The sequence below is a fragment of the Haliotis cracherodii genome, unplaced genomic scaffold, assembly GCF_022045235.1.
Source record: "Haliotis cracherodii isolate W230 unplaced genomic scaffold, xgHalCrac1.p SCAF_1, whole genome shotgun sequence".
Taxonomy (NCBI): domain Eukaryota; kingdom Metazoa; phylum Mollusca; class Gastropoda; order Lepetellida; family Haliotidae; genus Haliotis; species Haliotis cracherodii.
In genome coordinates this window covers 36,529,981-36,554,627 of record NW_027266264.1, presented here as the reverse complement: position 1 = coordinate 36,554,627, position 24,647 = coordinate 36,529,981, and the positions used below count along the sequence as shown (strand labels likewise).

The window sequence follows — 24,647 nt, the reverse complement described above, 5'->3', positions numbered from 1 at the left end:
GATTGACCAATGAGAGAGCAGAATAACTAACCCCATATGAGCCCGTATTCCGTCAGCAAAAATCCAAGATGGTTGTTACTGACCTAATATTAGACCGTACACCGTCAGTAACAGCCATCTTGGATTTTCCAACACCCACCTCACATCTTTCACATGGAAATTGTGGTACCGAATTTCGTTATTCGACACTGTTTTGTGTTTTAATATCATTTATTGTGATGCACAAAGACATTATTTATTACAGAAACCACGTTCGTGACTATAGAGAAAAAGGGCTCACATCGGAGGTCACTAAATTGCAAATAGCAACGTCATAGAACATGATAGATATTCACGCCTCGCCAACTATATTTCTGCTAACCTAATATGACACAATATACAGTAACTAAAGACGCCATAACTAACAGTGTGCCCCCCCTGTAAGGTAGCATGTGGCTTCCCTTTGGCATGTACTGCGATGATTCTAATGTATCACAACGTTTCAGGTTAATGTGAGGGAAAGTTCGAGATGATGTAGGTCTTAGACGCTTACCAGTTAGGTAAAACCAACGAGCACTGGAATTCAGGGCGGTGCTTACGTTCAAACTTCTGGTAACTGAAAACAAAAAAGAGACCTTGGATGGTGGGGGGCATAGGAACACAATTCGTGAAGTTTCAGGGTGCCAGCTTCATACTGTTGTGACAGAGTTTGATCTAAACAAAAATGGACTGCTTACGCCCTTCTAATTTTTTTATTTATGTGAATGTCAATTGTTTGGTACTGAGATGAAATTAATGTTCAGATCAATTTCAGGAGTGTGCATCATTTTTTATTTCATAATATCTATTGTTAAAGATGGATTGAATAAACGTCTCGTTTTTTTGTAAACATAAATTTGTGGATACGGTGTCTGTTTTAGTAGTCAATTGGTACATGTAACTGAGGTAGTGTGTGGACGTTGGTACACGGCTGTTTAAATATAGATCCGATTATTTGGTCCAGTTTGGGTCCATTGCCCGGATTTTATATCTTAAGGGGACGTAACTCTCATTTACTGTTATGCAAGTTGGAAACATGCCGTTTGTTTACCGAAGGAAGCCTCATAGTCATAATCAAATAATTGCAATGATCGGTTTTCGGTTAGATCAATAAGTAGAAAACGTCAGGTATGTTGTCTCTAAATCAACAGTTGTCATTATGGAGAGTTTGATCATATCATGTAAATGTGTTCGGAAATGCTCTTTTGTCTAGACTTTGCAAATAACATGTGACACCAACACGCAAATCAAAATCACGAAATGACACTGACATGACTGATTAATTTCGTGATTAGTTTCTGATGATACGGACAATCAGTGTTTACTTAGTTTTATTTACATATCAACTTTCCCAAACCGTGTTATCAATCAGCCACTATTCTACCTCCAGGTCGCAAGTCAACAATTAGGAGATAAATAGGGTACAGTGTTTTCAATGTAGAGCTAGGTTACCTGTAGATTTAACCCTGCATAAAATTGAATTTGGAATGCGAAAGCGTGTTGGATTGTAAAAACATGTAAGTTTTCCTAAGACCGAAAACGGGATTGTGAGGCCAGTCATTGGAGCGTGAGGCACGGTAAAGGTATAGCGAGACAACGGTGGCACTATAGCGCTGTAATTGACTGGATGGTAGAGCTCAGGCTGCACCCCGTAAACTGCATTGTTGCCCAACAATTATTTAAAAGTTATACCAATGTCTTAGACTCTTACTAAAGTTGCTGACTAGATCTACAGTAATTATCTAAATTATTTGCTTCATGTTTTAAGTATTATTGTATTATATGTCTTGTACAAGTCGAAAGCCGCAATGGGGTCCTACAGTCAAGACAGACCATGATGACCATTGGGTGTCAGGACATGACCGTTGGGTCATGTCTTGACTGTAGGACCCCATCGCAGCTCTTGGCTAGATCTGTACAAGAAGGCCACAGTGAAAAAGTGCTTTTTGTGTAAGATTTGGTTTTAATTCAAGGCCAATCATATGTTAATTGATTTTGTTCAGCTGGTTGTTTAGAGACAGTTACTAAAGAATATGTACCCCAAGTACCTTTCTAATAATTTCTATTCTTGCTTTTTCTGTTATTGCGGGTTCGCTATTCTCACAGCAACACCTATTTAGTTATAAACAGAAAGGAACATCCCCAAATGTCCATAGAAAATTGCTGAGTGTAAATTAAAACTTTACCATGTTTACTATTTATCGCAATTGTTCTAAAATCTTGTAGATGTCATACATATAAACTATAAGTCTGACAACAGAACAGAACCAGTCTGTGCAAAATGAGAATTACAGTAATGAAACGAAAGCAGAACTGTTGATCTGTTTCCCTACAGACCATGTTTCCCTACAGACTCACGATCTGCATTCAACACATACAAAAGTATTTGATTTCTATTCAGGTGAATGATTCTCAAAAGTTCTGCTTTCATTCATGCTGATAGATTCTACTGCAGTAAAAGCAACGTGTTACTGGGTCTCAGCTCATGTAACTGTCTACACTTTCTCCTGGTGTTGTTCACATTTCAAAGTTATGAACAAAATATATTACCTTTTAAGACATCTTTCAAACTTTCTGACGTAATGTGATACGGAAAACTGGTTTGTGACATTTTTACAGACTAAGCCGAATGATTAATGACTACTGACTAAAGACCCAAAGTTGTACTTACTACTGATTTGTGACACTCCCATCAGGACCCTCTTATCTCCCTCTGAAACAATGGCGGACGACATCGCTGTTTTAAAATAATGTGGAAATACATGATTTATTTGCAATCTGAATAGCAAATATTCAGAAAAACAATATTTAATAAAGAAATGGATCTGTCTTAGTCAGGTAAGCTATCTTTATTTCAGTGTGATTCTTTGTGAATGTGAGTATAGGGGAACACCTGGACTTATGCACAAATGTACAACAGGTAACTTTCTGTACACATTTTTTTGTATTTTCATTTTTATTATTTTTATGTGTAGATGATGCTATAATTTAAGTCTGATAATACCATGTAAATACTATACATACTAACAAGCTTGTTTTTTCTTTAAGGAGAATGAGTTCAAAACGAAAAGTCAAGTTGTCAAAGGATTTAAAATCTCCGAAAAAGATAGGGAAGTCAAAGAAAGAACAAAATCAAACCGTTATATCTATGTTCAAGAATGCCAAAACTGTATCAAAGTCCGGGGATAAGAGAAAATCAAGCAATGAAAAGGAAATTGTGATATTGAGTGACCGTGAGGATGAGGATGATTTTAATTTGACGAAAATACAATCCAAATCCAAATATTTCAAAAGCAGCATTAATAATGATGGAGATGATCCTCTTAAAGCTGATACATCCAGTGTTGAGAGAGCTCCTCAGCTGCCATCAACATCAAAGTCTAGAAGACTAAGTCTACGATTACGCTCTGCCAGTAAAAGAAATCTGTCAGACAAATATCAAAAGGATACCTTGGGTTCGTCTCAAAAAGAAAATGAAAAGAAATGTCCTCCATCTGAGCCTTTTTGTTTAAAAAGGCCGGATGAGGATGGTGAAATTGTTCCAGAACAAATAACCTCGAAAGAATCAGATAGTCTAAAATACCATGATGCTCTCTCATGTAGTGTACGTGGATCTGATTTGAAGTTAAGTCCATCCAAAAAACTGTCATTGATGAAAAGGTCATCCCACAGTGAGGGAAACTGTCTTCCTAAAGAGGAGAAACAGCCAAACAGACGATCACTGTCATTAAAACATAACCCCTCAACAAACCCTATAATAGACTTAAGATATGAGTCCACTGGTAGTTCGGCCTCCATCACTGATGATGGCAGTGATGATGACTTTGATGATCTTGCCAAGAAAAGAAAATTGAGTTCAAAATTAAGCCTACCAAAATCTTTAAAAAAATCCAATTCAACAAATGTTCAGTCACAGCAGAAACTAAAGATGAAAGAATCTGTTTCTAGACAACGTAGAACTTCTGACATGTCTGAGGTGAAGGCAAAATTTGTTTCAAGTGATTCAAGGGAAAGTTCAAAAACATTGTGGAACAAACTGTTCCAAAGTAAAAAGAAGGAAGAGGAGAAAACAGGGGATGAAAAAGTGTGTGATAGAAGCTCAAATGTGGCCAACTTGCACAGTGCAGAGACAGCAAGTTTAACCAGTGATGGAACAATACCTGAAGGTCAGCAGCTGGGGTCAGAACAACCACCACGTAGGGATCAGGAGGCAACGGAGGATGGAGCTGGTCTCCACGAGGAAGGAGAACATGGTGAGCTTTGTCGAGAACTTCTCTGTTCAGAGTAACTATCAGTTTCCAGTATGCAATGACTGACCTGCATAGGAGAAAATAAGACCTCAATACTACATAGTTCACCTTCATGAATATTGCAGGAGAGCGTCAGTGTTCCTGTTTACTGGTAAAATTAGGCATTGACCGGTAATTCATATGACTGCCAGTCCCCGTGGACTGGCAAATAAAGTACCTTTTAAAATCTTCGTTGTTGAACTAAACATCGACGATATTCATATAAGTATATTTTTTTAATACAGCCATCTTGTCTGTTTCCTCTTGTCTATTTTTTGCATTACTTCGAGGTTAAATATATATTTGTAGCGATTTAGTCTAAAAATATTCAGACAAAAAAGAGAAAATTGTGACTGAACTTTGTGTGAATAACATGTAGATGTAACTACGTTACTTCAGAGATGACATCATTACATTGAACACGATTTGGAAGAATTCAAACCAGGTAATTTTCATATTTTTAAAAATGTATTGAAAGTTGAAACTGACAAAAAATAGGGGGGGCTGGATAGTTGCCATAGTAACCATTGTTTTGCATGGCCCTCGTTTGATTTCTGACAGGATTATTGGAATAAAGCTGTAGTGTTAATTTTGCAGAATGCTGAAAAAAAAACAAGATGCACCCATTTTTGTTCTCTAACTAAACAGTAAATCTGTGTTTTTCGATTGGTTATTTAAGTTTATGATATGAAAATTCTTTACACTGTAGTTCATCATCATGTTGTAATAAGCACATATTGAAATCCGTTCCTCTATTTCCCGCCCATGTTCTGAAGACAAGACAGGAGCCGGGGAGGGGGCAGAAGGAGGTCCTCCAGTTGACACGGGGGACAAGGGGGACACAGACGACAAGGGGGAGGTGAAGTATCGGGTGCCGTACTACCTGGACAACTTCCGCACCGTCCTCACTGCGGTGCTGGCTGATGAAGACAACTGCAGGCTGTTGGATGAGGCTGACAACAAATGCATCGAAATATTCCATACATTATCAGGTCAGTTTGATAAGGCTTCAAGATAAATGAACCTCAAATCTACTTCAGTGTATGGTGGGATCCAATTAATCCACAACCTGTTAGTTCAGAAATCCCACTTCCAGGAATGTCTCTGTCAGGAATGTCTAATCTAGATTAAGGCTTCCAAGCATATCAGACGAGAGATCACCCTGACTGGTATGTATGAAATATTTGGTCATTGCAGTAAGGATGCTATTGATGAAGTATAGCTTCATGTCAACCATAGTCAACCTTGGGCCTTTTGTAGTGAACATGTTGAAAGAGTAAGACATTTACCCTGATAATCCCAGATTCTACTTGTCTGAGTTCTCTTCACAGTGAATAATCAGCATGATCAGTCCGCATCTTGGTGAGGCCATGAGAGTCTGAAAGTTTAAAATTCAGTCCTAACAGTGTTAGATAATTAAGCAATTAGACCCAATCGAATGAAAAGTCACTTCAACTTTTGCTGATATCTAAGACTTGAATATTTTCTGTTCTCAAAGACTTGAATATTTTCTGTCGTTATTTCAGAATCAGGGCAGAAGCTGTATGTTCGACTGTTCTCGCGGAAACTGTCATGGTTGCCAGTGGGTAAGATCTCGTACCCAGAGATCGGCAATGATCTGACTGATGTCCTGCAGGAGCTGGTGGATGCTGGGATGGCCATGACTGGTGAGTAGAGTGCTGTGATCAGCCAGAGCATATGTAAGAGTGAATATTATCCTACCTTATTTTTCATCCCGGGGATGAAATTCTCTAGTGTCAGGATGATTCTCCCCAGTGAATTTGAACCCATACCAGTGTGGCTAAGGTAGGATACTATACTCTAGAGTAAAATGTGCCCCAGGATAATATTTAGGTAGGATATAATCCTTGCTTACACATACTCCCAATTCTTAAGGATTCATGAACAGTCACATAATGCTTAAAGACAATGCTTGATTAATGATATAGTTTCTTTTAACCTTGAATGTATTGAGAGGATATGTGATCAGTTACTAATATTTGCTAGTTGGAAAGGAGGCCTTGCTGTGTCAGACATGACCACTAGTCCTTCAGTCCAACATCTGGATTAAGTTGTTTTTTCCAAATGTCAAGTTAAGTACATCAAAAACAAGTTTTGTTATTTATTGTTTAATGTCAACAATGTTCCAGCTGGATCATGTTTACCTGTAAGTCATCAATTACTGTATGGGCCAAACAAACCAGTGATTGATATTATAAGAATCATCCTACACAGTCAAGTCACTCTGTCTGACCATCTTTTCCATTATGTAACCTCTTTCAACACACATGGGTTATGGAGAACGTATTCTAGCCTGGTATCCCCTTGGGTGTCCTATTGAGATGTGGACTACGTGCATATCACAGATGGTGTTTTTTCAGTAGATGTATACTGGACCCTAGATTTAATGAAACAATTGGAAAAATATTACAAAGGATGGCCATGTGAAGTTGCCTTAGTGTTTCTGGACCGGCTGTCTTGTGTTTGTTGTCAGTAACTCTCTTTTTGTCTATTCTTCAGAATCTGACCTTGTTGACCTTGAGCAGACTCTGAAGGTCATGTCTGCTGGAGATCTCAAGACATTGGCCAAATCATTCCATATCAATGGGTCAGGCCTGACCAAACCACAGACTTGTGATGCCCTGTTGAAGAAGAGCAAGCAGAGCACAGTGACCTCCATGTTCGGGGGAGGAGGGAAGGGGTCAGGGGCAGCCATGTTGGCCAGGTGCAGTACACTGACTATATCATGTATAGATATGTTGAAAATGTTCAACTAGTCTTTTAATTCAAACAAAGAATCACTCATGCTTGGTCAATCTGTGTTCTACCAAGCAAAAACAAAGGGTTTTGACAGTTACATGTCTATTTGGAAGTATAGGAATTGTGTTTGACATATCACACAGATTACCTTGTTGAATGAGGTCCATATCTCATTGTAGAGACACCATAAGAGTAATCCAGTCAAATATTCTCCATTGCACATTATTATGATTGTGTAACAATTAATTGAACAATCGATGCATTGCAAAATATCAGTTGTTGACACCAATAGATTCCATGGACATAAATACAGTGAAATAAATGCTGATGAATTTATCTACCCAGAACATGTAATCAACATAATATCAGACAATAAATGGTGTATATGGACAATAAAAAGTCTGTGTTCCCTCCAAAACATTTCCTGCGACCTACAGAACCTAGGACATGGTATACATGCGAGGACATGACATCATGTAAAATACGACCAGAGAATCTTTATTGTTGGGAGGGAAAGGTTCACATCAGGCTATAATCACAATACAGTGGCAATATGAGTAGAACTAAGGCAATAGTATAAAAATATAATTTGTAAATATTGCAATGGATAAGCTGTCTATTATCACTTTTATCAATGTAGATTGTTCACAAAATACCAGATGAAGCAAAGAGTTATTGTTATCTTATCATACACATCTCATTGCATGATGAATTATTATTTTCACACTGAACAGAGCCAAAAAGCTGCTAGGTCGGTCATTCCGCCTGCTGGACGGTCCAAGGCGGGTGTTTGTGAGGTTGCTGATGTTATTCTCAGTCATCCACTCGTGGCTGGAGGAGGACCAGGGCAGCGGAGGACAGACACAGCTGTGAGTAATTGGTTGGTTAATGTCACAATTTGCATCATTCCAGCTATATGACCATGGTGACAGATCAGTTCTGTACCAAGGATTGTGAGAGTAACAATCCACCCTGTCAGGGTTTGATGACTTGCTGTCAGAGCCTGACCATGAGAGGCTTTCAGTCACCTCATACAACCAGCATGGGTTGCTGGGGATCTATACTAACCCAGGAACCCTAAGGGGCTGTGGATGGCATTACTGTAAGCAGGGACAGGACATTCCGATGCCATTTACTGCAAAAATGATAATGATATGAAGGTACATTCTCAAATTGTTGCAGAATGGGTGATGGGTCATTAAGATGATGAGGCAACATCCAGGCACCTGGAGACATGATGACTCAGTTTAAGTTCCCTTCTCGTGCTTCACTGTGTTTCAGTTACCAGATGCTGCTGGTCAACATGGGGAAGGTAGTGTATCCCCAGTTCACTGTCAACAAGCGGACGGCTCTCATCAGGGACAGGGAGGGGCTGCTGAGGTGAGGCACAGATACAGGAGCAAATATACAGAAGTGTGATTTCTGTGGGTATGGTACTGTGTGGATTAATGGGATTTCTCTGGGCATGGTACTGTGTGGATTAATGTGATTTCACTGAGAATGGTTCTGTGTGGATTAATGTGATTTCACTGGGAATGGTACTGTGTGGATTAATGTGATTTCACTGGGAACGGTACTGTGTTGATTAATGTGATTTCTCTGGGGATGGTACTGTGTGGTTAATGGGATTTCTCTGGGAATGGTTCTGTGTGGATTAATGGGGTTTCTCTGAGGATGATTGTGTGTGGATTAATGGGATTCAACTGGGAATGGTTCTGTGTCGATTAATGGGATTCAACTGGAAAGGGTACTGTGTGGATTAATGGGATTTCTCTGGGCATGGTTCTGTGTGGATTAATGGGATTTCTCTGGGAATGGTTCTATGTGGATTAATGGGGTTTCTCTGAGGATGATTCTGTGTGGATTAATGTGATTTCACTGGGAACGGTACTGTGTGGATTAATGTGATTTCTCTGGGAATGGTTCTGGGTGGATTAATGGGGTTTCTCTGAGGATGGTTCTGTGTGGATTAATGGGATTCAACTGGGAATGGTTCTGTGTCGATTAATGGGATTCACTGGAAATGGTTCTGTGTCGATTAATGGGATTTCATTGGGGATGGTACTGTGTGTATTAATGGGATTTCACTGGGAATGGTTCTGTGTGGATTATTGGGATTCAATTGAAAATGATTCTGTGTGGATTAATGTGATTTCACTGGGAATGGTACTGTGTGGATTAATGAGATTTCACTGGGAATGGTTTTTTTTTGATTAATGGGATTCAACTGGAAAGGGTACTGTGTGGATTAATGGGATTTCACTGGGAATGGTACTGTCTGGATTCTGATTTTTCTTCCAGGTTTGAGCGTGCGATGCAGTGTGACAATGACCTGTCTGGCTGTGTGGAGAAGAACAACTGGACTGGGGCATACAGCTTCTATCTGGAGGCCAAGGACGATTTCCAGGCACTCATGAAGGACACACAGCTTGTCAGGTAGGTCATATAGCATCTCACGAAGGACACATCACTTGTCAGGTAGGGCATATAGCATCTTATGAAGGACACATCACTTGTCAGGTAGGGCATATAGCATCTTATGAAGGACACATCACTTGTCAGGAAGGGCTTATAGCATTTTATGAAGGACACACAGCTTGTCAGATAGGGCATATAGCAGCTCACGAAGGACACATCACTTGTCAGGTACGGCAAATAGCATCTTATGAAGGACACATCACTCGTCAGGTAGGGCATATAGCATCTTATGAAGGACACATCACTTGTCAGGTAGGGCAAATAGCATCTTATGAAGGACACATCACTTGTCAGGTAGGGCATATAGCATCTTATGAAGGACACATCACTCATCAGGTAGGGCATATAGCATCTTATGAAGGACACATCACTCATCAGGTAGGGCATATAGCATCTTATGAAGGACACACAGCTTGTCAGGTAAGTCATATAGCATCTTATGAAGGACTCCGCTCATATAGCAGAGTATGTAGCATCTCATGTATGATAGGCATCTTATCAAGGAGGACATTTTCTTGTTGTTTGATGGTATATTGGGGTATGCTTATTTCACAAATCATCTGGTAGACCTGCTTCCAAGCCTTATGAAGTTGCATGTTTCATATTTAATGACGATGGTGATCCTGCTTCAGTTTCGACAACTCCCTGCCCTCCTACCTGCGGTCGTGCACTGCAGGTTCTGTCCTGACTAAAGTCCTGAACCAGGGTATCGAGATTGTGCAGCGCAGGAAGGACTACCCTGCAGCAGTGGCACTCCTGGAGGAGCTCCTGGGGCAAGATGTGTACTGTGCCGACTACCGTGGGTACTGGTGGGAGAGACTTGCCCTCAACCTCGAGGTCCATCTCAAGAAAGCCCAGGAGGTGTGTTGATGGAGAGATTGATGGTTGGAGGGGACTGGCCCATGAATTAATTGTTTGTTTTGTTATGCCACACTCCGCAACTTCCAAGCAATATGACTGCAGCCAGTAACTGATCGAGTTTGTACCAGACAATCCAGTGATTGATAAAATGAACATCGGTCAGTGCCTTGACACACATTTAAACAAGACCCTGAGACTGAAGACGTGATCCATTTTGTCACCTCTAATGACAAGCATAGGTTGTTGGAAATCTATTCTAACTCAAACTCTGCACTGGTACCATGTTTGTTTGTTGCTTAACGCTGCACTCAGCAATGTTCCAGCTATGTGACATCGGTCTGTTAATCATCCAGCCTGGACCAGACAATTCAGTGATTGACACCAGTATCAATCTAAGCAATTGGGTTGGTTGTTTGGTTGGTTGGTTGGGTTTGGTGTTGGTTGGTTGGTTGGTTAACGCTGCACTCGGCAATATTCCAGTCTTTAGGTCCACCTTTAGAAACGCCAGTAGGTTAGTTGATGGATGAACAAAAACGCTACGCTGCCCCTGTGTAAAGAGGACAGCTGATGCTTAGCTCATCTGATGTTTGTGAACGTTTCAGGCCCTGAAGGCTATCTGTAAAGGCCTGGCTGACCCTGCTGTCAAGGTCGGACATCGCCTGGCCTTGTACCAGAGGGCTGAGAAACTCTGTACTGGGCCAAATTCCAAATACAAGCACCGGATGAAGGAGTTCTCACATGATGAAGTCCTAGAGGCACCAAAGGTGAAAATCGGTAGATACCATTAATTCCTAAATGGGGGTACGGGTGGCCGATGTGGCACATTTGTATAAGGAGCTGCAATATTGCTGTGCAGAGTTGGCACACCAGAAAACTATATTTTTGGGTTTGGATTCTGGTTCACCAAGATCATGTTTCTAGCTTTGTCAGCACCAGACCCATGCATGTGGGCTTCACCATAGTGGTAAATGTCTAAGACTGGCATCACTTCCGGGCTACACTCCTACATCAAGCTGACATGCTGTGATTGAACTCCTCAACCCAATCACTATTTCCAAATGTTTTGTAACATAGACTTTATATTTACATTGTTTTCTTGTGGTTGATAAACAATAACCATGAGCACATGCATCAGGTACATAGTAATGATTAAGAGTAAATACCACATGTCATTGAAGAAAGTTAAGATATCAGTTAGGCTGGGATTACAAATAAATGTGTTTGTGCGAATTATTTTGTTCATTTGTAGCAAATTCTAGAAGGCCGCGTGCTGCCTCACTCTATTCCTGGTCTAAAGTACAGCTTCATGACGGAGGACTCCTACATCAATGGCAACTCGGAGGATGTGACGGTGTGCGCGGTGGAGGAACTTGTCCTCAGTCACTACAAGAATCACGGGTACCCTGAAGGTGACGAGCACTGATGTCTTATGATGGAATACATTGATGAAGGACACATAGCTGATTCTGTACCATCATATGAGTTTAATGTAATTTGCCCATAGGACTGCCTATTGACCTGAGTCAATTTTCCAAATTGTCCCGGGCCAATTCTCCCTTGAAAGCAACCTCTTTGCCACAGCTTTCTTAAGAGTGAGTTTTATTTCATGACACAGTCATCAATATTTCATCTTTATCAAGACTTTCTGTTCTGGGGACCTTATCTGGCCTGGAATCCTTGTAGGAAAGTAGTTGTGGCACCTCTGTTTGTGATTCACCTAGAAGTGTTCATAAAATCCTTCCCAAGTTAGCATCACCCTAAAACACATGATGTCTGACTACTGTATGTTATTTGTGAGCATTTTGATTAAATCTTTGTTATACTGGTTCTGGCACTCCCCTCTGATCCTGGCTTAATTAGCTGTCTAGATGGTACTGGAGCCAGCCCAAGTGATTAACACAGATTCCTCCATATTAATTCAACAACTTGACCCAACAGGTCTCCATGCTGAGGGTTCCATCATCAGCAACCTGTTCAATCTCTACTTCTGGGATGCTCTCTTCATGGACGTCCCTGACGCCTTCCACAGCCCATACCAGACTCAGCCCCTGGACTTCCACAGTAGCTCCTTCTACAGCCGGCGACAAGATGCCATCGACACTCGCCTACAGGAACTGGAGGAGGCGACAGAGGAGGTGACACCCATACAAACATACCAGCAGGAGGTGACACCATCCCAGCAGGAGGTGACAACCGTACAAACATCCCAACAGGAGGTGACACCATCCCAGCAGGAGGTGACACCATCCCAGCAGGAGGAGTCTCCTCATTCAAACATCTCCTGCTGGGGTCTTCTTATACAAACGTCTCCTGCTGGGGTCTTCTTATACAAACGTCTCCTGCTGGGGTCTTCTTTTACAAACATCTCCTGCTGGGGTCTCCTTATACAAAAATCTCCTGCTGGGGTCTCTTTTTACAAACATCTCCTGCTGGGGTCTCCTTTTACAAACATCTCCTGCTGGGGTCTCCTTTTACAAACATCTCCTGCTAGGGTCTTCCTTATACAAACATCTCCTGCTAAGGTCTCCTGTTACAAACATCTCCTGCTGGGGTGTCCTTATGCAAACATCTCCTGCTAAGGTCTCCTGTTACAAACATCTCCTGCTGGGGTCTCCTTATGCAAACATCTCCTGCTGGGGTCTTCTTATACAAACATCTCCTGCTGGGGTCTCCTGATACAGGCATCTCCTGCTGGGGTCTCCTTATACAAACATCTCCTGCTGGGGTCTCCTCATACAAACATCTCCTTCTAGAGTCTCCTCATACAAACATCTCCTGCTGGGGTCTCCTGATACAAACATCTCCTGCTGGGGTCTCCTGATACAAACATCTCCTGCTGGGGTCTCCTTATGCAAACATCTCCTGCTAGGGTCTCGTTATGCAAACATCTCCTGCTCGGGTCTCCTGATACAAACATCTCCTGCTCGGGTCTCCTGATACAAACATCTCCTGCTGGGGACTCTTGGGTATGCCAGAAACCTATGATTGTTGGTTCAAATCCCAGTTCACCCAAATTCTGTTTCTCGGTTTGTCAGTACCTGTGCTTGTGGGTTTCACCAAAAAGGTAAACATCACTGCATCACGATCTGCATCACTTGGGGCTTTCCTCCCACATCAAGCTGACACTCAGTGATATAACTGGAATGTTGTCACAAGCGGCGTTAAACCCAACTCACTCACTCACTCCTTCTACTAACATCTCTTGTCATTGCCTTCCTTTACAAATATGATTTCTGTTTTGCATCTACATTCTGCATTCAGCCAAATCAACATTTCAGAGAATCAACCCAATTTGTGATTTTACCTTCTGACTCTTGGGGACATTTTGTGAGGCATTTAGACAAGCGAGCACAAACCATATCGGACAGCCTTTGTATGTCCAGATTTGAAAAGTGTAACCAAGTGTCCTAACACCTTCAACACTTAATGGTTTGAAGACATTTATGACCAGAGTTTGGCTTTCCTCTGCACTGGAGCTGAAACACTTACATTCCCCCTCTCATACACACTCTCTCCTTGCCAGGCTCTACACGAGATGATGGCCGCCACCTGGGATGCCCACAATGGGGAGATGTGTGCAGGACTCAACTGGGAGAGGTTCAAGAGCCTGGAACATGCTCAGGTACTCTCACAACATGATGTACAGCCATTCACTACTACAAGATCTGTCTGACCAACCACATGTGGATACAGTGTTTATGATGGTGCTGTTTCAAAGTGTGGCCACTGACTCTAATGTGTCCATGGAAATCAGAAGTGTATTTAGTTTGTGAGTCTGGTTCTGTCTTCCTACAGGGGCTGGTCAGCTGTATCGGAGGGAAGGTGTTGGCAGGGATGATGAGACGGTACGCCATGGAACCTCGTCATACACGCAGCGGCTTCCCCGATCTCACGCTGTGGAACCCTGATACGAAGACATTCAAGGTACAGTTACCATTCTCACTGTGACAAGTAGCCTGTCTGAAGTAGTACTGGAAATGCTAGGAAAATGCTTTTCTGGTTTCATTTATTAAATATGTATCATAAGGCTATGAAAATAGCTTACATTAATATTATGCATATCTACCTAATCTAACATATCCTAACTGACACTGTTATTAGCCTAAAAGGGTACTTTTACAGGTAAAGTGATGATAAAGTAATTACCGAACACCTGTCCCAAACACCTGTCCCAAGGTGATGACCTCACACCAACACGTGCATTTGCACACACTACATTAATATAATTAATACAGAGTCGCAAGCACATATTTCTGTAGTCCATTTCAGACTTCACTCATTGTAAGAATAAATCAGAATTTCCTGTTTATGTTTAAATTTTCTCACCTATAATTGATGATCAGACTCCTTGTGACGATGACACATGTCAATGTTTTTGCAAGAGTTGTTTTCGCCTGGTAACAAAATCTGATGTAATTTGTACCAATAGGTCTTTGTGAATAAATCTATCAAATGTTTTGTGTAGATCTGTAATATTTCTGTAATAAATCTTGAAATCTATATTAAACTTTGATAAATGCATTTTTAATTCAACTTTGTAAGATATTTTCATGAAAATTCATTTCATTGAGTAAAAGTGACCTAAAACAGTGTCCAGCACAATACAGTGTAATGTTTCCATAAGGGCTTCATTCCCAACAGATCTGTGAGGTGAAGGGCCCTGGGGATCGCCTGTCACACAAACAGATGTTGTGGCTGGACGCCCTGCTCAAACTGGGAGTGGATGCCGAGGTCTGCTATGTTAAAGGTAAGGGTTTCGTGAGACATTGTAGTCTGTCACATTAGTTTCTGTGGCTGGACGCCCTGCTCAAACTGGGAGTGGATGCCGAGGTCTGCTATGTTAAAGGTAAGGGCTTCGTGAGACATAGTAGTCTGTCACATTAGTTTCTGTGGCTGGATGCCCTGCTCAAACTGGGAGTGGATGCCGAGGTCTGCTATGTTAAAGGTAAGGGCTTCGTGAGACATAGTAGTCTGTCACATTAGTTTCTGTGGCTGGATGCCCCGCTGGAATATTGCTGAATCCTCTTTTAAAACAACAAACAAACAAATTGTGCAGAAAATACTGAACACTGTCCATTCTATCTTAATTTGATATGATTATCTTGATAATGTTTAAGCTGCCCATTTTATTTTTTAGGCATGAAACTTTCGAATTATTATTTGTTTGTCTTTCCTTTGCCCAGAAATGCCCATAGTATTTTGATTGAGTATAAATTGTATGGATAATAGTATTTGGTAAAAGTAGCCCGAAGGATGAGGGTGTAATAATGTCAAACTCAATTGGTTTACAAAATGTTTGGCCCCAAATTCAATGTAGGTGGTTGAAAAAAAAATGCATTTCCATTTTCACTTTCTGTCAATAATTAAAAGACAAGCAAGCAAGCTTAGCCTGGTGGCAGGACACTCACTCTTGTGCTTGCAGTCGATGGTTTGACACTTGTGTCACCAGATTCCTGATCTCTGTCAGCAAGTGTGTTATCCAGGAGTTTTGATCCAGCAGAAAGTAGTTTCAGGTTCAGTGTTTCAGTCTCCAAATATCTGGTAATTATACCAACACCTCATCATGAAACAGTGTTGGCTCCAAAAATCATTTGTCATTTATTTATTTATTTTTTTAAATTTTTTTTTTTTATGTTGGTTGTTTTTTTAAAACTAACTAATAAACATTAGAAGGTGTAAGTATTAATGGGGCGGTGGGTAGCCCACTGGTTAGGGCATTTGCTTGTCATGCCAAGGACTTGGATTTGATTCCCCACATGGGTACAATGTGTGATGCCCATTTCTGGTGTCCCCTGCCTTCATATTGCTGGATTACTGCTAAAAAGTAAAATCAGTGTAAAACCATACTCACTCCCACTTCCTAAGTATTGATGTAAATCTCAGCGTAGAGAGAACATTCCATGAGAACATGTTTGCTGTTGCAGCTGTTGGTGCCAAGAAACTGAAACCAGTGGCCACTACTTCAACTTCATGAAGACTTCCACAGCGGTTAAATGTTCAACAACCATCACTCACAACTCTAGAGGCAGGCCAATGAAGCAGAACTTCTAAACGAGCACTTAGTTTTGACTGGCAAACATCAGCCACTGGGCTACTGTGTGGCATTATTTATAGATACTGCATTATTTACGGACTGTAATGCTCAGTGTTTGTAGGTGTTTGGGCGACAAAGCTCTTGAATTCACTTCACACATCAAGCAAAGGGCTTTTATTTGAAGAAATTGGCACGTTAATGTGTGGAGGTGTGAATAGAAGAAGAAGTGGTCGCTGTCCAGTTGTCTACTTCCGTGTTCCTACCACAGCCAGCATGCATTGTATGCCCTGTGTGTTGATGTGACTGGAATGAATGAAATTCTCTCTCTCTCTCTCTCTCTCTCTCTCTCTCTCTCTCTCTCTCTCTCTCTCTCTCTCTCTCTCTCTCTCTCTCTGTCCGTTGGAGGGTTGTTTTCAATTGCAGTCTCTTTTTTAAATGGACAACAATGAATATATATGTATTTTTCATTGTCCTTTTAAAAAAGAGTCTGAAAGTGAAAAAAACCTGGTTCTCCAATAGGGAGTACAGATATACCTGAAGTGCCCTTACTGCTGCTAACACCATTGTCTGCCTCAACAGACACTACCTTTAGGAAGATGTTTATAGCCTTGCTGGTACCATGCAGACCTAAAAAACACAGTTCTATTCACAAACACTTTATGTATTTGATACTCAAGGACATGTGAATAAACCATGGCAGTCATATTGATGTGTTTATTTGTTCTTTGGGGAAAGAATAATGAATTAGTCATGAGTTTCAGTGAATGTTTCCTCAGCCAGAAATACTTAGATGCATCAGTTCACAACAGACTATTTATGCCACCCGCACCTGGGTGGGTTAAGCAAGTGCAGATCCAGCTGCTTGAGGAAGGATGGCGGGGAAGGGAAACAATTTTTTGGAAAAGGCAAGGTCTGTGCACTCAAAATATATAATGATGGATGAAAATAATTCGGACACTATTTGCACATGTTTGCCCAAAAGGCGTTAATTGTAATTTTGCATGTCACCAAATGATTTAGTTGTATTTTTAACAAGTCAACATGAATGGTGTGTTTCAAAAAGTGGAATGCACACCCATGCACACCCACTTTAGATCTGCGTATGAAAAGGGAAGCTACAAATTTACCCAAAAATACAGAATCATAGATCGCTGTAAACTTGCATCCGTGACACCAAGTGTTCGAGAAAGGAATATCATGTCCTGCTAGTCAAACAAACCCTAATGCCTTGGGTTGTAATCCATTTACTATTTCTGTAAATGGGGATCTAGTCAATAACAAATGTGACAATGACACAATCAGTTTCTGTTTGTATTATTCCTTGTGCACGATATCCATTATAGAACCTTGCCTTGACTCGGACATCTGTACATCTTGTTTGTCTAGGGGAAGGTGATATAAAATGCAATACTGCCCACAATTGATTGGAGGTAGTAATGTCAAGATCTGAAAGCTTCACATCAATAAATGTGATCAGTTGACATTCACTGAGTGAGTGGATGTTGCTTTCTGCCAGCATCTAATGCTCACAATTTGTTGTGAAGAGTTGCACCTTTAGGTGTGCCAGAAGCCTATGATCATGCATTTAAATCCTCGTTTGCCCTTATTATGTTTCTAGGTTTGTGAACATCCAAGCTGTGCTCATGGGTTTCATCAAAGTGGTAAAGGTCTCAGACCTGCATCCGGGATCGGGTTGTCAGGCTTGCTGACTTGGTTGTTGCATGTCATCGATTGCAATTGAGTGGATTGATGTTCATGATGTCAATCACTGGATTGTCTGGTCCAGACTTGATAATTTACAGATCACCATCATAAAGCTTGAATATTACTATATTGAGTGCTGCGTTAAACAACAAACAAACAAGCAGACCTGCATCAAAACATAGAAGTACTGGTCAAAGCTGCATTAAACCCAAAGCAATCACTTAAGTAAACCCTTGACAGAAATATGACACATGCAGATGCTTTTTCATATCATTATTTATTAAGTTGCCTCTGTTCAGCGCTTGCTTTGATTTGTATTGATTTCCTCGGATTGTGGTGGCTTCCACTATAACAATATTTTCTAAGAGATGTAAAGAGTGAATCAGTCAGGTCAATGTAACGACCTGATTTTCAGTAATCAGCTCTTGATTCAGACATACATGGAATACTTGGGACTCATTCTTCCCAGCAATCCCATAAAACCCACCAGGCATAGATGCTCAGATAAAACATAATAGATATCTTGGTATCCATTTTGTATTCATATCCATGCTGTCTATACTGAAACCAGAATATTTCAAAGGATATTTTATGGAATAAAGATACAAAATACCCTGTCTTCCTACCCTGACCATCAGACTCTGATCGACAGACCTCGATCCACAGACCTCAACCACCTGTCCATTACCATCAGACCTTAACCACCAGTCCATGACCATCAGACCTTAACCACCAGTCCATGACCATCAAACCTTGACCACCAGTCCATGACCATCAGACCTCAACCACCAGTCCATGACAATCAGACCTTAACCACCAGTCCATGACCATCAAACCTTGACCACCAGTCCATGACCATCAAACCTTGACCACCAGCCCATGACCATCAGACCTCAACCACCTGTCCATTACCATCAGACCTTAACCACCAGTCCATGACCATCAATCCTTGACCACCTGTCCATTACCATTAGTCCTTAACCACCAGTCCATGACCATCAGACCTTGACCACCAGTCCATGACCATCAAACCTTGACCACCAGTCCATGACCATCAGACCTCAACCACCTGTCCATTACCATCAGACCTTAACCACCAGTCCATGACCATCAATCCTTGACCACCTGTCCATTACCATTAGTCCTTAACAACCAGTCCATGACCATCAGACCTTGACCACCAGTCCATGACCATCAAACCTTGACCACCAGTCCATGACCATCAGACCTCAACCACCAGTCCATGACCATCAGACCTTGACCACCAGTCCATGACCATCAATCCTTGACCACCAGTCCTTGACCATCAGACCTCAACCACCTGTTCATTATCATTAGTCCTTGACCACCAGTCCATGACCATCAAACCTTGACCACCAGTCCATGACCATCAATCCTTGACCACCAGTCCATGACCATCAATCCTTAACCACCAGTCCATGACCACCAGACCTCAACCATCTGTCCATTACCAGTAGTCCTTGACCACCAGTCCATGACCATCAAACCTTGACCACCAGTCAATGACCATCAATCCTTGACCACCAGTCCATGACCACCAGACCTCAACCATCTGTCCATTACCAGTAGTCCTTGACCACCAGTCCATGACCATCAAACCTTGACCACCAGTCAATGACCATCAATCCTTGGCCACCAGTCCTTGACCATCAGACCTTTACCACCCGTCCATGGCCATCAGACACTGACCAACAGTCCATGACTATTAGACCTTCATTCAGATCTTAACCGCAGTCCATGATCTTCAGAACGTAGCCGCCAGTCCACGAAGACATAAACAAATACTATGTAACTAAGGCCATCATTGTAAATACATGCTTTCCATCTCACGTTTACACACTCATCTTTGAATTATTTAGATAATAATCAGCTATACCTGTTAGTACTTGATTGCACTGCTCTCGCAGCTGGTTACAGTTGTCATTACGTAAATACTATAAGTACGTAAATACTATTGATTGTTGGTGGATAACGATTTATTCCTGCATGATCACATACAAGTGCACCGGAAAAAAATGTATATATGAGTTACGGCCTGTGTTCAAAATGGCACAATGATATAGCCTTGTTTTCGTACAAAACGCTTGGAACGAGCCCGCGATGGCTACCTTTAAGACATTTGAATAACACTAAGTTAACAATCTTTAAAGTTCTTTATTGTTCATATACTTGCAGCTAGAAGTTGTTCGCTGTGATAAGAAACATTTTCGTAGTGTTGTCTATTTAATGTTTTAGGACATCATGACATCAGCGTAAATTCCGGGTTAGATGAACGTATGGCTGTGAAACATTGTTTACTCTTTGTTTGTTTGTGTCTCGTTTAACGCCGCACTCAGCAATATTCCATGACGGCGGTCTGGACAAGACAATCCGGTGATTAATATCATGAACACCGGTCCACGCATTTGGGATACGATGACATGCATCAACCAAGTCAGCGAGCCTTACCATCCGATCCTGTTATTCGCTTCTTTCGGCAAGCATAGTCACCTTTTACGGCAAGTATGGGTTGTTGGAGACCCATTCTAACTCGGATCTTCACGGATCAGCGTAAAGTCCGGTACAGATGACTGTATGGCTGTGAAACATTGATTACCCTTTGTTTGTTTGTGTCACGTTTAACGTCAATCATTTTCTAAAAGCGTATTACATTAACACGCCCTGAGTGAGTGAGTTGGGTTTAACGCCGCTTTTAACGGTATTCCACTTATATCACGTGTCAGCTTAATGTGGGAGGAAAGTCCGAAGTGATGCAGGTCTCAGACGTTTACCACTTCGGTGAAACCCACGAGCACGGGTATGGTGCTGAAAAACCTAGAAACATAATCGGGGCGAACCGGGATTCGAACGCACAATCATAGGTTTCTGGCGTGCCCAAGGGACGCAACCCTGCACAGCGAATCGCGGCACCTTAGACGCTTGGCCACCCCATGCCCCCTAACATGCCACTGTTGTGGTCTTTCCATGGTTTCAGCTCTCTGGGTCTTCTGGTTCCTGGGAATAGAATTCTTAAACATTAAAAACACTTTGGTTACAAACATTTTTCAAAGTATGTTAAGCCAGTTCATTAACGACTAGACGACGAACAAAGTACAGTGTCATAATCACATGTTCTGGTGAGCTACAAATCGAAATCTAACAGCAATAACGCGTATTGACTTATTTCACCCCGAACCAATTCAACCCTTGTGTACAGCAGGATATAGAATCTTTACCATCCAAATGGCCATCCCGTTATCAAAACACAAAGCCCACAAGAATCAAACATGTTTGTAAAATTTTATTCATCGCAGGTCATATAAATCATCATGTGACATATTTACCCCCGTGGCTCGAACCGTCTGTCATATATAACATCTTCAAACAAAACTCATATCGATTCTTCAGTAGGTATCATGGTGGCTGATATAACCTCTCTATGTAACCTGAATCACATGACTTCTGCGACGAGGAAAGCGGTGACTTTTTGTAGTCCCTGTCAATCATTGTTTAATGCCCGTTCCTTAGCAATGTCAACTGCATGGTCCACAGGGTCTGATCTGCTCGATAATAAGTCTACAGAGATGTATTGGAACGGCCTTGAGCGACATGTCGGATATTTTGTAATGGTTGTCAATATTGTTTTGTTGGAATAAATCATTGATCTACATGCGACTATTGTTCTTTCAGGCATTGCATTTCAAGGATCAAAATGGACCAAAAGTATTTCAACATTTTGAAATTGTTGTTTTGAAGTTTGTTGGTAGGAACTGATTTGGTGATCCTCAAAACTATCTGTTTTACATATTTACATGATCCTACCAGCAGATAGTGGAGCTCAGTTGAAATGAAACTTCAAAGTGGGCTTGATACGTCCTGATACTTTGTCTATTGTCCGCCTCTACGTCGTTCGCTTGTATTGTTTCCACAACACTCATTGCCTATTACTCTGCCATTTATGTGTAGTGTGTGCAGTACGAGTGTGGTAGGCTCAGAAACATGTGGTTGGCATCATCATGGAAATCCTGTTGGAAACGAAACTTTGACCCTCTTTCTAGCAATTATTGATGGATTAATATGAAATATACTTTGCATGACCTTCAGATATGAAGGAACCATTACTCATGTTGCATATTTCTGTTCACCTCTCTTTTATGACGTTTATTTGTTGATGTTGTAATTATTCTCCCAAATTCAGGTGAGCTACAGAGCCTTGTAGCTCATTTTAAAGCTTTTATAATGAAGCTTTTGTTTCTTTGTAATTACACAAGAGACATGTTGGCTGTTGAATACGGTTTGATGAACAGTCAGTATATGATAAAGCACAACATAAGTAAAATCACCCCAAAGAGATTTAATCTCATACAAGATCATCTAGCTGTCTTGCAATGACATGGGATATGTTTTGCACAAAGTTATTTTCACTGTCAAACATGTAGCGGCTTGATTAATATAAAAAACACACATAATGTTAATTATTTTTTTATGCCAGTCCCAGGAGACCTGCTGTGTGGCAGGCAACAAACAAACACTTTCTGTTTTATTCCTATTGTATGAGTGTCGGGTGCTAAGTGTAGGGCAGGACATGTTTACCCTCTTCGCGAACACCTGGTGTCATCGTTGATTTTCGGTGAACCATTCATATAATTCTCTCATTGTTCGTTAATTGGAACTGGCCCATCCGTTGAAAAAAATTTGTGAAAATGATCACGAATCAGCCTTGAGAAAGTGACTTCATAACCGCTACATGATTTGTCTTTGAATTGAATGGGTTCTAAAAGGTAACTGGTGTCATTACATGTCCATTTTTATGCCTGAATAAAGGAAAGATCCACTCAGTAGGAAATCGATCACTGTTGTCAGATTGACTTTCTGTACCCTTCGTACACTAACCCCGACTGGTATATTGATATTTATCCAAGTGCTACGGGCGTGCCGTTACCGATTATTGTCATAGTCGGTTCAAAATTCGCCATTTCGATCCAACTTGTCGAGGATGCTATTCTGTATCAGTTCTCAACACTGAACAATGTATCTGCTTCTGTGAAAGTATCTCTCTGTAGTTTCAATTTCTACTTGATGCCGCATTGATGTGGTTCAAGCAATGCGCCTCCTACAACTCAATGTCGATGTATCAATAGGCTTATGTTCGCCTACTACTAATGTTAATAATGTTCCAATACGTTAAGGGGCGATCGGGTAGCCTAGGGGTTAAAGCGTTTGCTCTTCACACCGAAGAACCGGGTTCGATTCCCGACATGGGTACTATGTGTGAAGCCCATTTCTGGTGTCCCCCCGCCGTGATATTGCTGGAAAATTGCTAAAAGCGGCGTAAAACCTCATCACTCACTCTATTGCTGCTTATGTTAATTTATCAATCCGCTGATATTCTCCTAATGCTAATATTAACTTATCAATCCGCTGATGTTCTTCTACTACTAATCTTATTGTTCAATCAACTGATAATTATTTTGCTTAATTTCTACCTCCGCTGATGTTCTCCTAATACAAATGTTAATGTATCCCTCCGCTGATGTTCTCCTAATACAAATGTGACTGTATCCCTCCGCTGATGTTCTCCTAATACACATGTTAATGTATCCCTCCGCTGATGTTCTCCTAATACAAATATTACTGTATCCCACCGCTGATGTTCTCCTAATACACATGTTAATGTATCCCTCCGCTGATGTTCTCCTAATACAAATGTTAATGTATCCCTCCGCTGATGTTCTCCTAATACAAATGTTAATGTATCCCTACGCTGATGTTCTCCTAATACTAATGTCTACTAATGTTAATGCATCCATCTGTTTCTCCTACTTCTTTATGTCATAATAGAAATGAAGTTCTCGTATTACTTTATCTAAATGTAAAGGCCTTAACTATCCGTTGATTTTCGCAAGAGCCGACCAATGTCGATCCGGTTGTTAGAATGTGGAATGTGTAGATTTAGAATTTTATTGATTAGAACTTTCAACAAGTGACTGGCTTCATTGTTTTTGTCATATCCTTATTCTCCTTTCAACATGTCGGTGTTCTCCTTTGATGGGTCTTATGTTTGTAGCAATCAATGTAGAGAGTGGAAGCAAATGTCCTTTCCCTTGGCACATTAGAATCAAGTCTATTTACCTTTTCCTCGATGCTCACATCTCGCGGTTCATTTCTACATTTCTCCATGACAGGCAAGCATATGTATATTTTCCACTTTAGATGCAAGTTAACTTGCCAAATGACTTTCAAACGTTAGTTTCTTGCCACATTTACCCGTCACGTGTTATCCTGTACCACTGTCCTCTAAACGTGCACCAGTAGATACATGGATCTTCCTATTTCCAACATCAGTCTTCATTTTGTTCACCTCCAGAGGCAAGAGTCTTCCCACTTTACACCACGAGCCACAAGTGTCTTCCCATTGTACACCACAAGATGCAAGGGTCACCTCACTTTACACCACCAGATACAAGGGTCCTCCCACTTAACACCACGAGAAACAAGGGTCC

General features: G+C 41.1%; 1 protein-coding gene across 1 annotated transcript; it reads left to right on the top strand.

The window, feature by feature from the left end:
- Window positions 1-1,055: 1,055 nt before the first annotated feature.
- LOC139477165 (fanconi-associated nuclease 1-like) lies at window positions 1,056-15,251 on the top strand. Its single transcript, XM_071259719.1, has 15 exons — window positions 1,056-1,146; window positions 3,067-4,271; window positions 5,084-5,299; window positions 5,834-5,974; window positions 6,828-7,032; window positions 7,802-7,936; window positions 8,349-8,447; window positions 9,369-9,503; window positions 10,178-10,406; window positions 11,009-11,170; window positions 11,656-11,815; window positions 12,345-12,541; window positions 13,930-14,028; window positions 14,202-14,330; window positions 15,048-15,251. The coding sequence occupies exons 2-15, from the start codon at window positions 3,071-3,073 to the stop codon at window positions 15,189-15,191; spliced, it is 3,252 nt and encodes a 1,083-aa protein (XP_071115820.1). The 5' UTR covers window positions 1,056-1,146; window positions 3,067-3,070; the 3' UTR covers window positions 15,192-15,251.
- The last annotated feature ends 9,396 nt before the right edge of the window (window positions 15,252-24,647 follow it).

Coding starts and splice junctions, on each gene's coding strand:
- LOC139477165 (XM_071259719.1), top strand. CDS start 3,071: ATGAGTTCAAAACGAAAAGTCAAGTTGTCAAAGGATTTAAAATCTCCG. Junction 8,448..9,368: donor GACAGGGAGGGGCTGCTGAG/GTGAGGCACAGA, acceptor TTTTTCTTCCAG/GTTTGAGCGTGCGATGCAGT. Junction 14,029..14,201: donor AGAGCCTGGAACATGCTCAG/GTACTCTCACAA, acceptor GTCTTCCTACAG/GGGCTGGTCAGCTGTATCGG.